The 16,169-nt window shown below is 42.1% G+C and overlaps 1 protein-coding gene across 1 annotated transcript; it reads right to left on the minus strand.

Moving 5' to 3' along the window:
* Positions 1-9,092: 9,092 nt before the first annotated feature.
* On the minus strand, positions 9,093-15,643 carry fgf4 (fibroblast growth factor 4). Its single transcript, XM_004066804.4, has 3 exons — positions 15,222-15,643; positions 14,063-14,166; positions 9,093-9,289 (listed from the first exon to the last, which is right to left on the minus strand). Exons 1-3 carry the CDS (start codon positions 15,505-15,507, stop codon positions 9,113-9,115), a joined length of 567 nt encoding a protein of 188 aa, XP_004066852.1. The 5' UTR covers positions 15,508-15,643; the 3' UTR covers positions 9,093-9,112.
* Positions 15,644-16,169: the final 526 nt, after the last annotated feature.

Consider the following 16,169-nt stretch of genomic DNA (forward strand, 5'->3'; position numbering starts at 1 on the left):
GTGTCACGGAATTCCAGCCGGACACAAACTGCAATTATGAATTTCCTTACTGATCAATTTTCCAATGCTTTTAACTTCTGTGAATGAAAGTGGGCGCCATAATAATCTGAGTCCCTGACTGGTCAAAGTTCAACCTGGTTTTAAACTTGTGTAGCGACGCGTGAAGCAGGAATGGTGAACACAGAAGCCCAAAACACACAAATACACGCGTTTGTTAGACTTTTCATTGGAAGTGGTTGCTTGAATGCACCTTGCTAAGGCTGAGGTTCAATAAACAAGGTTTTATATATTTTGGTAATGGTTTGAAGTTTTTTTGTTTTTCTTTCAAAGTTTTTAGTTTCTTCCAAATATTATTTTTAAATACTTCTTTCAAGTTTACATTGTACACTTCTGAGTCTAAAAGAGTTGATACAGTTTCAATTTACCATCTAGTGTTACATTCACTTTACAATGATCCTTATTTGACCCCATCGTTTTCTCTCTTTATCTTGTTTCTCTCCATTTTCTGTACAGTTGTAAACTTTAAAAAATCCAAAAAAAATGTTTCACAAATTTAGAAAAAACAAAGTTTAGTGTCACATACAAATGATACAAATGTACACACAGTTCATAGAGTAGAGTTCATAACAGAACCTCTACTGTAAAGATCAAATCCGTCCAAAACAGGAGGCACTCTGCGTTTGTCTGCTGGTTCAGCTGCTGGACAGCAAAGAAAGGTCATTAGAATTCATACAAATTGTCAAATTGTGCAAACATTTACATATTTATTAGTGAAAAATTATGAATATCTGTAAAGATGTACACGTACTTCAAAGAAAACTCACTTGTGCCATTAAAAGTTGGAGCCTAAAGTCTTTTTACTGTTAACAACTCTTGTTGTTGATATTCCCTCATTAATACAACTGTGTTAGACAGTTTCCCTTTTTTTTAAAAGGAAAAATTATGTTTAAAAAAAATCCCCCTTTTCAAAGTAAAGATGATAACATACATCTAATTTAGAATAAAACATTTTTATTCCCAACTTGGTTTAAGCTGGACTTTAACCGTGTGCACAGCACATACAGTGTTCCACATGAAGACCTGTATAAAACTACAGGACCGCTGAGTAGTAACAGATACAAAATAGTCATAAGACCACAGGACTCAGGTTGGTCATAGTAGTTTCATGACCAGACTTCACCTGAATGCAGAGCAGCAGGCGGCAGACAACAGAGGGCATACGCAACACAACAGGAGTAAAAACGACAAAAATGACAACAAACACAGTCATTCGCTGCTTTCACTAATGCATGACCCATGCTGGGTCACTAAATGGAAGTTTGAGATGTCAAAAGGTTCACTGGAACCATTTTGTAGAACTATGCTGGGAAAAGGTGACGCCACATGTGGTGAACGTTTCTAGAAAGACGGTTTTAAGTTCAGTTGCTCAACTTCAAGACGTGTGTGGACGGACTTTTGCAAAGACATCTAAAATCACTAGGAAACCCACTTCAAACATGAAACAAAGTTTTTCCTGCTTGAGGATTTTTAAGGCAAAGCTTAAACAATCTTGGAGAAACGATGGAGGCTCTGGTGCCTCTTGGTCATCTGTAAACCCTGAGATGAGTTTCAGAACCAGCCTTTGACGTGAAACGACTGACGTTTGCACACGACACCATCACTGGACTGGATCAGGATGGCGGCGAGCCTGTATACAGAGACGTGGAGTGGCTAGTCTTCTGGTGCAGCCAGAGTTAAACTCACTGATTTCAGGAACAACCCCCCCCACGCTTAAACACACACTTATTATCCTCAACCGTCCCTTAAATGGATGAACACCGGCTCCTAAGGTCCACCTGAAGTTGACCTCCCACATAAACTTATTCCAGAAGAAGGCCCAGCAGAGGTTGTACTTTCTGCACCAACTTAAGAGGTTCAACCTGCCTCAAGAAGTGCTGACTCTCTTCTACGCTGCAGCCATCCGCGCCCATCACAGGCCGGGTTTGGATCCACAACCAGACATGACAGGGACAGAAGTCAGTGAAGTCAAATTCTTTGCACGTGCATTTAAACTTGGTCAATAAAGCTGATTCTGATTTGAATGAGAAACTTACTGAGCATCTTCTGAGCTGCAACAGCAGACTCCGTGCTCTGCGATCAGCTGGACAGCAGCTGGATAACCAAATGAGCAGGTGAGGCTGGATCAGCAGAGGGCAAAAAGCGATTCTAGTGTAAACAAGATGCACTTCATGCAAAACAGAGCCACTGCGGAGTAGTGAACGCAGTGTGAGCTCCACATCTTCATGTGTTTGTGCAGTTGTATGCCACTGGCTTCAAGTGGAGGGCATTGTAAATAGTTGTTGTAAATAGATCATGTTTTTGGAGCATCAGAGGCTACGTTCGTCTGACATGAAACCTGCAGGGCTCAGGACCTTCTCTCCAATCTGGTTTGGCAGAAATTAAAGGCTAAAGCCACTACAGAAGAAGTTTGCATGACATTTGCTTAAGTTATTTGCAACTGAAAAGCAGAATGTGGATGAAGAGTGGATCACCTTCATGCATCATCACTTCTGCTCCAGACTTACAGAGTAACTGAAGAAAACACGCCAATCCCAAATGGAAGCCAGATTCCTATGTTAAATATTCCACTTTCTGTTTCTGTTTACATTTTTTAAAATATTTTAATTAAAAAAATGCAGAAAGGAGGGGAAAAAGGAGAAATGACAGCTTTTTGTACGTTTAAGCTTTGTCATTTCTAAAAACGAAATGAAAACTATTATTAGGCATCAATGAGCAACATTTTATCCGCTCCTTTTTGATTGATTAGATGCTAAAAGTAAGCACCACTCCAGCATTTACTCTCAGCGATAAAAGAAGGGAAGAAGTTGGGAATTATATTGATCACGACTACAAAAGCAAAAGTTTTGATATAATAATATGATATTGAAAACTTAGTTCATTATTATACAAGGATTTCTTTATGTAATTCTCATAACAGTTTCCTCCAAAAACATCCCATCAGGGTCATCCTGAGTTCAAACTGCAGATTTTGGAGCAGTGAAATCACAGACCTTAAGGGCTCATTTTCATATCATCATCATCATCATCATCACCAATGAGTTATTTTCATGGCTATCCAGAAGTAAGCTGACTCGATCTCCGACGCACCGCCTTTAGCTCCTTGTGGGTGCCGCCCATTTCATGCTGTCATCCTAGAGTCGGCTTCAGCAGCGTGTCTGCATTTCATCCAAAAAACAAACAGAGTATAAACTTTTGAAAGATGGATGTGCGTGTCACAGGAAAGTGTTTAGCCAATCACTGCTAGCTCCATGGAGAAAGTGGGTGTGTCTGTTATCCTGGAGGCGGTGCTGGCAGTGCAGACTCTTCCTGGAAGGGGCGGTTCCCCACTTTGTGACATCACAATGTGAGGACCCACTTTTTTGTGGAGTGGGAGAGGCTGGTGCTGAGAGCGCAGGTTTTTAAAGGAATCTTCAGAACAGATCAACATAATGCTTTAGGGTTTTTTATAGTAAGGAATGAATATTATAATTCACTAAAAACTTTTAAGAAGTTTTTTTTTCATGATAGACCCATTTAATATAACAATTCCTTAGCAGATTCATTAGAAAAGCCAAGTGCAGAGTGTTCATGAGGCTAAGAGTACCATCTGAACAAAGACTTGATCAGCTCAGACAAGCATGTTAACGTTAGCCTGCATACCATCCAGCTCTGAAGTCCACCATGAACTCCTTTATTTCCTAGTATAGTGGACTTATGGCCGTAGGAGTTGGATCTGGGTCATGGACAGTGGACAGGAATTTAGGAAAAGCTGCAACTCTATGACACTGCCTGAAAAAACAGACCACAATTTGTTGACAGTGTGTCAGTCAAAGTTCAAATTTTACCAAATTGAAATAATGTTGAGATGGAACACTGTAACCAAGAACGCCAACACTCCTGCCTAAAGAGCCACGAAGGACCCAATGCTGTCTCCATAGCAGAATGTGTCCGTGAGGTCCCAAAAACAAGAACAGGGGCTGAGAGTCTCCAGCTGAGACTGAAACAATCATTCATGTTTGCAAATGAGAATAGGAGGACTATTGTCTTAGATACAAAACTGATACTTTCTAAAAAAAAAAAAAAAACACTTTAGTTCACATTAATAAATAATAATATTCTTATTATGAATAAACTTATGTTTTTAAACCTTTATCTAACCAAAAAGGTCAGCTGAGAGCCACCTCTCATTAACAAAGACAGGACTGGACCAGAGCCAGCAGCTCCATATCATCTCCTCAAAAAGCATTCAGGACTCATATGTTCCTGCCAGGATAAGAAATGACCTCTATATGTCAATAATATCAACAGTGGGACTCACATAAATTCAAAAACCAGATGACCAAAACATTTTTTTTTTGGTTTTACCACACACCGCTATTTTCAAAACAAAAGCTGCCATTTGAACTGGTTCCATCTCAGCAAACACAGAACTGCAGGGGCTGAAGGTTTCCTTGATGATGTGGCGCATTTATCTTTTCACTTTATATTTAATATGGTTGTAAAGATCTGCCTTTAATCTTCTTGTGTTCTTTTGTTTGGATGTTTTCAGAGCCCCACAGTGAGAAGCTGTTGGTGCTTCATGTGCTCAGTAACTGTCACAACAGAAGCAGTTGTTTTTGAGAACTCTGCAAACATTAAAGGATTTCTTAGCTTCTCTCAGAACTGATGTGCTCCTGTAGAAGGTTTGGGGATATTTAAACGTGTCTACATTAAATCTACTAAAAGCACCAGAACATAATTTAGCTTCTGACTTTGAATGCATTGACTCACTGTCAGGGTGACCAACGTCTCTGCTGCCACTGAAGATAAGCAACAAATGTTACTCGACGAAGGTGATATTGTCGATAGATGACAATGTGAACAGAAAGTCTGTTTCTGACAAATAACACCGACAGAAAGTTTTCATAAAAAAGTTGTTGTTTGAGAATGAGCCCAAAGTCATTGACAGCATTCTGTACCTTCAACCACTTTCATCCAGTTCTGTTCATTTGAAACTGCATCTCCCTCCCAATGGAATACTAGCACCTTCAGTCACTCAGGGTTATATTTACAAAATATATAAAGAAAAATATAGGGTTACTACCCTGAGTGTATGGTGCAGTCCAACAGCTGTCTATAAATATTTCTCCCATGATTATCTTTTCTAAAAGTATATCATAGGGTAAAGATAGCTGCGACATGACAAGGCGCAACCACTACAACATGGCCACCAGAAATGAGTACTGGACTATAAAGTGGCAGAACTGAGAGAGGAATCGGACTCAGAGGGAAGGAAAACTGAGTCAAATCCAACTCAAGTAAAAACAAGTTAAGCCAATTCTCCTAAACAAATTAAGAACCTGGTTCACAAAAGACTGCCGGTTTATCTCAACACAAAAATGTATGTAGGGTTTAGGGCAGGGAATCCAATAAAAACTCACTGCTGTATGCAACGCGTGAATGACTGTAACTGAGAAATCATAACTCCAACACTTATTCTCGACCTCTCAGCCGAAAAGCATCAATGATGCAGCTTTTCTCTGGGATTCAACCCCCAAAGACCCATTCTGTAAACGTTTCCTACTCGGTGCAGAGGATCACTGCAGAGACACTTCAGAGTCTTGTCTGTGGTGTTCATGAAAGCTCTTTGACATGTTCTCTGTCTCTGAACGCTCTGTGGAGCATTAACTTCCACTGGTGTTCACGTGCGTTAGGACAAGAGGAGGCATGATGTCTGAAAGTGAGATCTACAAGCACTGTTGGTGGATTTTTTTATGCCACTTAGTTTGGTTGTTTTTGCCTATTGGTTTGGTGTTTTTCCAAAGTACGCCATGACTATCAAGCCTAGTACTGGTAGTAGTACTTTACTAAAGTGAGGTAGTACACTTGAAGTTGACTTTTTATATACTATCTATATGATGTAAACTTAAAGTTTTAGTCTAAGGAGAAGTGTTCAGTTCGTATACTGGGTCGCCACAGCAAATCAGCCGTGACTGATTCACACAGAAGGTTTGTCAAAGTTTTTAACGCTGCGCGCCCTTCCTGACGCAATCCTGTATTTTATCCGGGTTGGGGACAGGCACAGGGAAACACAGACTTTGGCACGAGGGGTCTTGCCCAAGGGCCTAAATGAAGAACATTGCGCCCACTGGGAATAAGCCTGGTTCCTCATGAACCAGTCCTACGTGCAGCCAACAGAGTCATTCAACCAATATGCTGTACTACAACGTATACTTACTAAAAGGAACTTCAAGTGAACTAGTATTTTGCTAAGGCTGGGATTTGAACCCTCAGCCAGCTGACGGACACACAGTTGCTCATCTCACTGAACTACACCAACATCAGAAAGCATGTTTATGCTTAAACACTGTTTCAATTCAAGCTGCAGTTAGACGTTGTGATTGTGAGAGTCTAGTGTGTAACTGTCACTGCCAGTAAGGTTCAATAAAGGCTAAATGGAAAAATTGGGATCTTTTCAAGTCAAACTTCAACCAATGAGGCCGTAAAAACACAAAAAACTAACAATTACTGAAAAAGTGACCTTATGTTAACTGAAATGTCTGCAGTCGCTCATAAAATCCACTTTTGATTTTTCAGACTACACTTTTGATATGAGCACAGATGACCATCGTATTCTCTGAGGAAAGAATAGACCATTCCTGCACATTAAATGATAACCAATGTCGCACTGCACCACAGACTAGGGGTTCCCTCGTTTGTTTTTAGCAATCCTCAGCTTCTGGACAAAAAGGCAACACTTAAAATAGTCTTAAACCACTGGTGAAGCCATTGTCTGACTTTCCAGCTCTGTGACCCGGCTTACAAACCTCTACATTCTCCAACATATATAATGTCAGAGAGGATTCCTGTCTCGAATGCGGGACATATAGATCTGACTTAGATTGACGGCAGAAAAGTTCAGAGTTCACTCCCTGACAGAGCTAAAAACAGACACAGTGAAGGTTGTGGGTTTTCTTTGACACCCCCTCCTGACGCTCCCCTACTGCCTCTCTTCACATTTCTCTCCGTCTCTTAATGGTTAGATGGTAAGATGACCACTTCCAACCAGATGTTTCCACCAAATCTTTGCTTCAGAAAGTCCACGTTCTCTTTTGCGATCAGCCACAGACCAGAATCATTAACCAACTGTGGACGCGGGTTTGAACACAAGCCTCTGAATACGCGCCTCTGAACACCCTTCTGGTGGGTTTGGATTATTATAAGGGAGGGGCCTTAGCACTGAAAGACACATTTGCCTGATATTCAATCTATTTGAATAGATCAAGGCATTCAAAGCTTTGCAATGTTCCACAAACTACCCGGTCTAAAAAGACGATTTGGACGGCCCTGCAGTTTGAGGCACACAGTGGTTTTTTACAAACATAAACCAACAACTTCAGCAGAAAACATAATCTTATGGGGGAAAAAAACTGAATTCAGATGGAAATTTAAATATGAAAGCATTGGATGAGGGAGACACTGGAGGTCTTTAAGTTTTGATGCTGAGGTCACAATGTCTTTTTCTGAAACTTGTCACTGTTGGAACAACAGAACAATCAGTGGTCCTGTTGGTGGCACACTTCCTGCTTAGGGAAGAGCCATGAGAGGCCCTGGAGTCCTGTTTGAGTAAAAGGGCCTGTCAACCCAATACAATGTTTTAATTTTTTAAGGATAAATTTAGTGACTTAATGACATTTTCTGGTTATGGGTGCACATGATCTACACTGATGCTTGCTGCTGCTGTTGTTTTCTTGATAAAACCAGTTTGATCACATTTTCCTCTGTTTCTGTTTCTTTTCTCATCTCTTTTTTCTTATGGAACATAACAAGTCTTAAGCTACATTTCTCGCAGACGCACATAACCTGAAAGCGGTTGTCCCATTGTGCATTCATCTGAAGAATGACGATGTAGTTAATATCCTATATCATGCAAAATCTACTTTTGGATCTTTTAAGTGTATTATAATGTTATTTCCTCACAAAAAATGACCCCAAAGCGGTATTTATTTACACCTTTCTTAGTATAATATCTAAAAACCTGCTCTCTGAGCACCAGTCCCTCCCAATCCACGAAAACGAGTGTGACATCACAAAGTGAGGGACAGCCTCTTTCAGGAAGAGTCTGCGCTGCCAGCACCGCCCCCCAGGCTAACACACACCCAGTTTCTCCCAGGTGCTAGCAGTGAATCAGCAAAATCCTTTCCTGCACATCCATCTTTACAAAAGTTTGAATGTTGTTCATTTTTACGGGCAAAATGCAGACATGCTGCCGAGGCGACTCTAGGAGGATGTCATTAAATGGGCGGCGCCCACAACGAGAGAAAGGCGGTGCCTTCAGAGTTCGAATCATCTTACTTCTGGGTGGAAAAAGGAGCTTCAAAAATAACTGATATATCATTAAAAAGTTGTTCTTTAGTGTGTCAAACGTATTGTCATATATATGGATATAGTTTACTCTGAAAGGCTTAAGAATAGCATGATATAGGCCCTTTATGGTTAGTCGGTGCCTGTGAAGCAGCACCGGATGTACAGCAGTGGAAGACGGAGACAGAAGAGCTCAGATAACCGGAAGTCACTGCAGCTTCTCAGACAGAACCATCAGACGATACTTGTGCCTGGCTTTCTCTTTCTTTTTAACTTTGTTTGTCTCTGTTGACGAATATATAAAATTTAAACACGTGCACACAAAAACAAGACAAAACATGGAGCCCTCGAGCATCATGTGTGAGCTGATGCCCATTTTCCTGTGAGGGCAAACGAAACTGACACCCAAACAGAAGACTGTGTACAATAGCAGCAAATATGTGTCTGATAAATAAAAAAGAAAAGCATAAATAATTCTTTTTAGCATCTTCAGGCCCCCCACCCCCCCCACACATATTGAAAAAGACATCAGTTCCTATAAAAGTACAAAACAGCTCTTGAACATCAATTTAAAATGAATATGTATGTACAGAGTAGGAAAACAAAAGTGATACACTTGCATAAAGGTTAGACTGAAAGTGCATCACAACCCCCCCTCCCTCCCCTCAGCCCCGCTCATCCTCAGACCTCCACCCACGCTCAAATATGAGGTGGTCTGCGAAGGCAGCCACTAGATTCTTGGCAAGAAGTGTGTGACCGTCATGGCAGGTGACACTCTGCTTCCTCTTTTTGTTTTCCCGTTCTTACTCAGGCCGATGAACATCCTCGGGTAGGCCAGCGACTCGTAGGCGTTGTAGTTGTTGGGAAGGAGCTTCTCTCGGAACTTGCACTCGTTGCTGTAGTGTAACTGAAAGAGAGGACAGGGGTTTTCTTTCTGCTGATTGTTTGAACAAAGCGACAAAAACAAAGATACTGGGGCATTCTTGTTTGAGGGGGATTTCAAGTTTGCATTGTTCCAAGTGATTTCTATCAAACAATCACTTTATTTCTGACTCTTACTGTGTGCTATTGTACCAGAGGCGTTTCAGACATGCTTTGTACAGGAATTACAGATTGTGAAACAAGAAATGATGTGAGGCGGGAAGTAGGACGTATCTGACAGGTTTTTGATTTTCTGAAGTCTTCACAAGACACTGTTTGACTCCTTTTAGCAGTTACCTTATTTTTGACTGATTATATCTTCTTTTTGTCTTTCTTCTAAGCCAGGTAGCGACCACACCAGGCTTGTCAAAATCCTGTGACTGTTCATCTTTCAATTCATCCAAGTGTCCACAAGGAAGTCCCTGAATCCAACATTGTCCAAATTTGTCCCATGTCCAAAACCTTTGACTCATTAGAGTAGTGTCTTTAGTTGATATAAAACATAAAAAAAGAAATCAAATCTTCGATATAAATGTATTATCTGATTTTTTTTACTATGCTGTAATGGTTGCCAGAGTAACACCTGTATGTATTTGCTTTTAGTGCTTTATTTCTCCAAGTAATCTCAATCCAGATTACTGTGGATGTAAAGACGCTGGTCTCTGGTCACTGGTCACAGCAGGGTGGGACTTTCATTTTTAGAGGCTTTAATCGAAAAAACGGCGGATGTAACGTGGATTAAAACGTTAACGAACAGCCATAAAGAGCAAGGAAAGAAAGTGCAGCAGGTTTTTTTGTGCTGTAAGTTTTTTCTCATGTGAAAATCACTTTATTAGGTACATGTACATGTACACTTTAGTTAGCCCGAGACAGATCTACTACACAAATCAAAGCACAGGAAGCTTTGGTACCGTAACCATTCACCCTGCAATAACTGTTCGGGCTCCTTTCGACTGAGGATAACATCACACTTGGACAAACTACGTAGCGTGGAGATCTGCTCTGGCTCTACCTATTTTCATTTCACGTTTCCTTTTGTAACCTGAAGTTCTTTTCCCTCATAAGTTGTGTCTGACATTATTCTTTGTAGTGTTTATAGAATAAGCGAGCCGTGTCTCTGAGCAGAGCAGCTGGAGTCTCGTAGCTTTGTGTTCGCAGGCAGGGAAGATGATTTGTTATAGCGTGCGGTCCGTAGAAGGGTTCGGACTGCAGTCCATTCGGCTGCAAATGCACTTAATAATAATCATAACAGACAGAACGATAATCTTGCTCTATGTTTGCTTTGTTTGTTTACAACAGACCGCTTCATATCTTCTTGTACGGTAGTATCGTCATTTGTCCAGACCAATCACTATCTGACACGTCATCGGAAAGACGGACAGCCAATCACATTATGTGACGTCAGCACTGGTTGAAGGACCCCGAACGGTTGTTGCAGGCTGAACGGTTATGGAACCTACATGTGTATTAGCATGTGGTCAACAAATGCTGACAATGGAGCAGCATCTCACCCATGCAGAATTAAATGAATCTTTGTTTACTGCTTAATTTTTAATTATTGGCATAAAATTTTGTTTCATTTATTATTGTGACAAAAACATTAATTTTTGTATGTTTAAGCATACAGTTATATTTGTTTGTTAGTTACATAGGTGTCTGACTTGACTTTTGATTTCTGTTCCCCCCCATCATCTTCCCTGGTCTGGAAATGTCAGACCCGAAAGAGGTAAAGCAAATGAAGGAACAGATCAACATTAGATCAACAACAGTGAGATTAATACACGCTATTACACGCTTCCTGTACCTTTAGTTGTGTCGTAGCTCTGTCTAACTAAAGTGTACATGTTTATTTACCTAATAAAGTGATTTTCACATGAGAAAAACTTACAGCACCAAAAAAAAGAAACAGCTTTCTTACCTTGGTTTTGGGCTGTTAACGTTTTAATCCACGTTACATCCGCCATTTTTTTCTATTAAAGCCTCTGAAAAGTCCAGCCTTGCCGGCTCGCCGGATTTGACCTGCAAATTTCGGCCAATCAGATCAACCAGAAAGGGTACCGCCCCCCAAGTGACAAACACCCCCCCTGAAAACTGCACGCAAATCCAGCAAGCAGGCAGGAGCGCCGCTCACTTAGGATTGCAACAGTGCAGTTGTGAAATGCGAGGTCGCTCGGTTAGCATTGGGCTGACGCGGTTGTCAGGTTCACTCTCGCTCACTCAATTCCTGATCTTATCTTTGGGCTCGCTCAACTACCGGCAGCCGTGGAACGCCATAAGATTGGCTCCAGGGGGAATGGAAGCTTTGGCACAATTCCACTGAGGAAGATCTACCTCCTTCTCAGGTACGCCGGGTTGTTACGCAACTCTTCACGCCAACATCAATTAGGCCTTCACTCTGACCTAACAGCTAAATCCTGCGCCCCTTTGTGCTCATTCAATCACATTTCCACTATTAAATTCATAGCCGTTGATCTCCCTGCCTTCCGGACAGTTTCTTCGGCCCTCCTCCACCCCGTTCTCCACACGGCATTATCATCCCATCATCACACCTCCATCAGAGACCAGGCTTTGGCGTTTAATCATCTATGGTCTGAGTTTGTCCCACACATGAAAGACGTTTTCTGTCCAGAAAAAAACCGCCAAAGACTATTGACTTATTTCATGCACATCTTTCTGTATCATACAGAAACTTTTACTTGCACTCTTATGATATCTCCTTGTTGAAGTGGGGAATTAATAATGTGTGAATTTGATATACATTTTTTTTCTAAAGTAGTTCTGATTTTTGTTAAGATGGGGTGGGTGTAGTTATTTTGCTGCAGGGTGAACCTCTGAGCAACAGAAGACATACCTGATTCTGGAAGCCTCTCACTCAATTATACCATGGTCCAGGTCAATACTCAATTCTGATTGGCTGCTGGGTGTGGATTAAAAAGTGATAATCCAAACTGATAATGCACACCTAAAAAAGGAGTTCCGGTCATATATCCTAAATGTTTTTATCACCTTGTTGGCGTCTTTGAAACAAACTTTTGCTTCTTCATTTGGACAAAAACAAGCGGTAAATGGATTGGATTTTTCTGCTCTTTTCCAGACGCTCAAAGCACTTACATTGTGGCCATTATTCATTCACTCCTCATTCATACTTGGTGACGGTAAGCCACAGCTGCCCTGGGGCAGACTGACAGAGGCATGGCTGCCATTTCGCGCCTATGGCCCCTCTGACCATCACTGGGATCATTCATGCACATTCACACACCAGTGGAGCCGCACTGGAGGCAAGGAGGGTGAAGTGTCTTGCCCAAGGACACAAGGACATTTTGCCTGGTGGGAGCGGGGATCGAACTGCCAACCTTTCAATCATTAGACGACCTGCTCAACCGCCTGAGCCACTGGGTCTCAGTCTTCGTTGTGTAAAAAAAATTTAGCGTTCATTAATCAATCAGAATTCTTACATCGCCTCCGCCATATCTGTGGTCCAGGTCCAGCCTTCCACACCGCAACACAAGCTTTACGAAGGAATTCTATTTCCACTCTGTTGATGCGTCAGTTTCATGGCAAAACAGGAACAGGAAACAGGCCGGGTTTCAAAATAAACAATTCTGTTGTCCTTTCAAAATAAAACTTTATAAGTCTTAATTTCATATTTATAGTGATGCGCTCACGCTGTGACGCACGTTAACACAGCGTCAAGTTTAATTGTGGAGATTAAAAAAGAACATCATATATGACACAAAACGTATTTTACAAGGACTCAAGGAAGAGGCATAGGGGTTTATTCGTTGAAGTGTTGGCTGAGGGAAGAGAGCGAGACAAACTACTTAACACAACCACTCCTCTGGGATCCGGGGGGGTGGGTCACGGACCGGAGACGGAACAATGTTAACTAACTGACAGCTGTGTGTGAGACGGACTCCTCACGTAGCGCGGTGGAGACGCACTGCAAACAGGCCAGTGTCCATTCAGGGTCAAGTCTATGAGCTGATGCTTCATTTAACACGTGACGATCAGCATACAGTATATATATGGCTTTCATCTGCCGCTGCTGCTGAGGTCGGTGTGGGCTCTTCCGTAACCATGACAACCCACCGCACCATGTATCAAATAGTCCAGTTTTGTAAAAAAAAAAAGGGATTCAACCAAAAAATAACTAGAAAGTACTAATAATTGACTGAATATTTATTTGGTTTGTAAGTGGCCATGGTATAAGCGGGATGTTGGCATTTGGACCGCGAAGCGACAGACGGTTGCTTTAATGAAGTCCATTCATTTCTGATTGTGGACACTTCATGTGGCATTATCCCATTTCCCACTCCACGTTAAAAATCATAACTTCAACCCTATTTTTTTTGCTTCTTTAGTCTTGCTGTTCCTTTGTCATTTACAGTACAGTGTTCTGAACCTAGAACACGTCATCACTTGTGCTTTTTAAGAAATTTATTTATACCAAAACTGCACATATTTCTAATGCAGAAAAGTGGAATATGTTCTAAAATATTCCAAAACTGTTGACTAATTCTATATGAATGGGTTCTTGAGTAGTTCCTATATGTTTGCATAATATCTATATAATATTGCATCTATATTTTTCTTCCACTAAAAACCTCCAAAAATGATTTCGTAGTGTTCTCAGTTTTGTCCTAAAAACACAACCCCATGATGAAAACACATTCACTTTAGTGTAATTAACTCACACGTGCGTGTGTGTGTGTGTGTGCACATCTGTGTTTATTCCATGCATGCGATCCTGTGGACTTACAGATCCGTAGAGCTTCCCTCGGTGGTTCATGGCCACAAAGCGGTTGCTGCGAACCCCCAGCAGGGTGACCACCCCTCTCTCCACCGGAGAAATCTGCAGGAGACCTGCAAGGGAACCACAACACCCACTGAAGTGTGCTGACACGGTCAACTTCCTGTCGTCATTCCTCACACATCTGACTGCGTGTGTACATGGCAAATGCTAAAAATTTGATTAAAGTATAACGTGTTTGTTTTTTTTAAACTGTAGAAGACATGAATCCAAACCCATTTACTGCTTGAAGTTTTAGTTTTGTTGTATTGATAACCAGGAGATGCAGAAACAGTTTAGTACATCAGATTCTGAGATTTGGCTGCAAACTTGTTTCAGTGAATTTATAACACGCTTGTTTTTATTCTTCTTGTAAGGATTGTGTGAGCACAGAAGTGTGATGCAGATTCTCTCTGAACCTTGACAAGTTACACACATTTGTTTCTCCAAACCAAACAGCACAGGATTGTGTGCTGTTGAGTCTGTTTTATTTCTATGTCTAGAAATTGCAAGAAAAGGTCTGAAGGAGAGGTCAGGACCTGGCTGGACTGCTGGCCACTGATCGGTCACCAGAGCAGATGGACGGACTCAGACAAACTGAGTCTCCAGATTCAAGCTGTCTGGAAATGTCAGCCTTGTTGGGGTGTTTGGCTGTTGTCTGAGTCTTGTCCCAGAGGTTAGTCTGCCTTCATGGAGGCTCTGTCCTAACTTTAGGTGCTGGCTGGCTGCTGGCCTGGTTCACAGCAAGCTCTGATTACACAGTAGGCAGAAAGCAGCATCAGATTTTGGACGGAGTGGAGCCAAAGATGTTCACTGTAAAGTTTTTGATCAGTCTTTCCTGCTGGAGCATCTCCCTGCTCAGGTGAACTGAAGCAGGACAGGTTTGGGTCAGACAGGTGGGTGAGGGGGGTCATTTCATTTTCCTATTTTACAATAAAAGGATGACAAACTGGATTCTGTGAATGCCCCCCCCCCCCCCCCCCCCGTTTCCTTGACATTTTAAAAACTAGTTTCTCTTTTTAATTCAGATTTAAATGAATTTGAAACCGTCGACATATTACAGCAAATAGCTCGGAGTTTTGTGTCCAAAGTGAGCGCGTAATAAATAAACTCAATAAAAGTGACTTACTGTAGCGGTTTTCGTTATGCACTCCCGTGATTCTGCCGTCCGGTAACACTTGCATGTGAAAACCGATCCCCACGTTGCAGTAGAGGCGCCTCAACCTCTTAATGCCGAGGAGGTAGTCGCTTTCCCGGTTAATCTCCTCCCGCTTGTCCCCTTGGATCCGTGCCAGTGAGCGGGAATAGAGGGTCTCCCAGTGGTCCGCCGTCCCGTTCAAACCGGGGGCGCATCCTGCCAGTCCCGTAACCATTCCAAGGACCAGGACGGTCCTCAGGGCCGACAGAGAGCCCATCTCGGCGCTGTCTCTGAGCGTTTGCCCCTCCGGTGACGCGAGCGTGAAAGGAAGACGCAGCAGAGCGGTGGAAAGGAGCGCGTCAAAGTTGCGCTCATTCCCAGACCGACAGGCGCACTCTGGCCTCAGCGCTGCAGCGACATGGATCTGTATGAACGGGGAGCAGCCATGCCTCTATATTTATACCTGCAGACACATTACATCACAGCTCCACACTCAGGAGAAATACACATGGATGAACCCCAAACTCCCAGTCAGTCAGGCGGAGCGCGCACAGACAGAGCGCAGCGTTCAAACAATCAAATAATGGCTGTCTTATCTCGAAAACGTTACGAGCTTGCAGAAAATATGGGAATAAAGGCTTCATTATGATGGAAAATAAAAGTCTTTGTCTGAGGCGCACATTATCAGCAGCAGAATATCATAATTGATGTATGGGAGGATGTAAAATAGGAAACAGCCACGTTTACAGACCGTGATGTGGAGACAGGAGACAGATCTATAAATGAACAATAACAGGAAAAAACACAGGTCCAAATCAAGCAAATGAAAAAAGAGCTCACTTAAGACTGGTAGAAGGGAAATCATGTGGCAGGCCTCCACAGAAACAATGGCAGGGCTAAACAGAGCTGCAGCCTGTTGAGAGGCCCCATCAAAGACCC

The sequence above is a fragment of the Oryzias latipes genome, chromosome 3 (genome assembly GCF_002234675.1).
Source record: "Oryzias latipes chromosome 3, ASM223467v1".
Lineage (NCBI taxonomy): Eukaryota > Metazoa > Chordata > Actinopteri > Beloniformes > Adrianichthyidae > Oryzias > Oryzias latipes.

What these genes read in the sequence shown, in the direction of transcription:
- fgf4 (XM_004066804.4), bottom strand. Translation starts at nt 15,507, where the DNA reads ATGGGCTCTCTGTCGGCCCTGAGGACCGTCCTGGTCCTTGGAATGGTT. An exon ending in GCATAACGAAAACCGCTACA is followed by an intron (nt 14,167 to 15,221) that starts GTAAGTCACTTT and finishes GTTCCCTTGCAG; the next exon opens with GTCTCCTGCAGATTTCTCCG. An exon ending in GAGGGAAGCTCTACGGATCT is followed by an intron (nt 9,290 to 14,062) that starts GTAAGTCCACAG and finishes CCTCTCTTTCAG; the next exon opens with TTACACTACAGCAACGAGTG.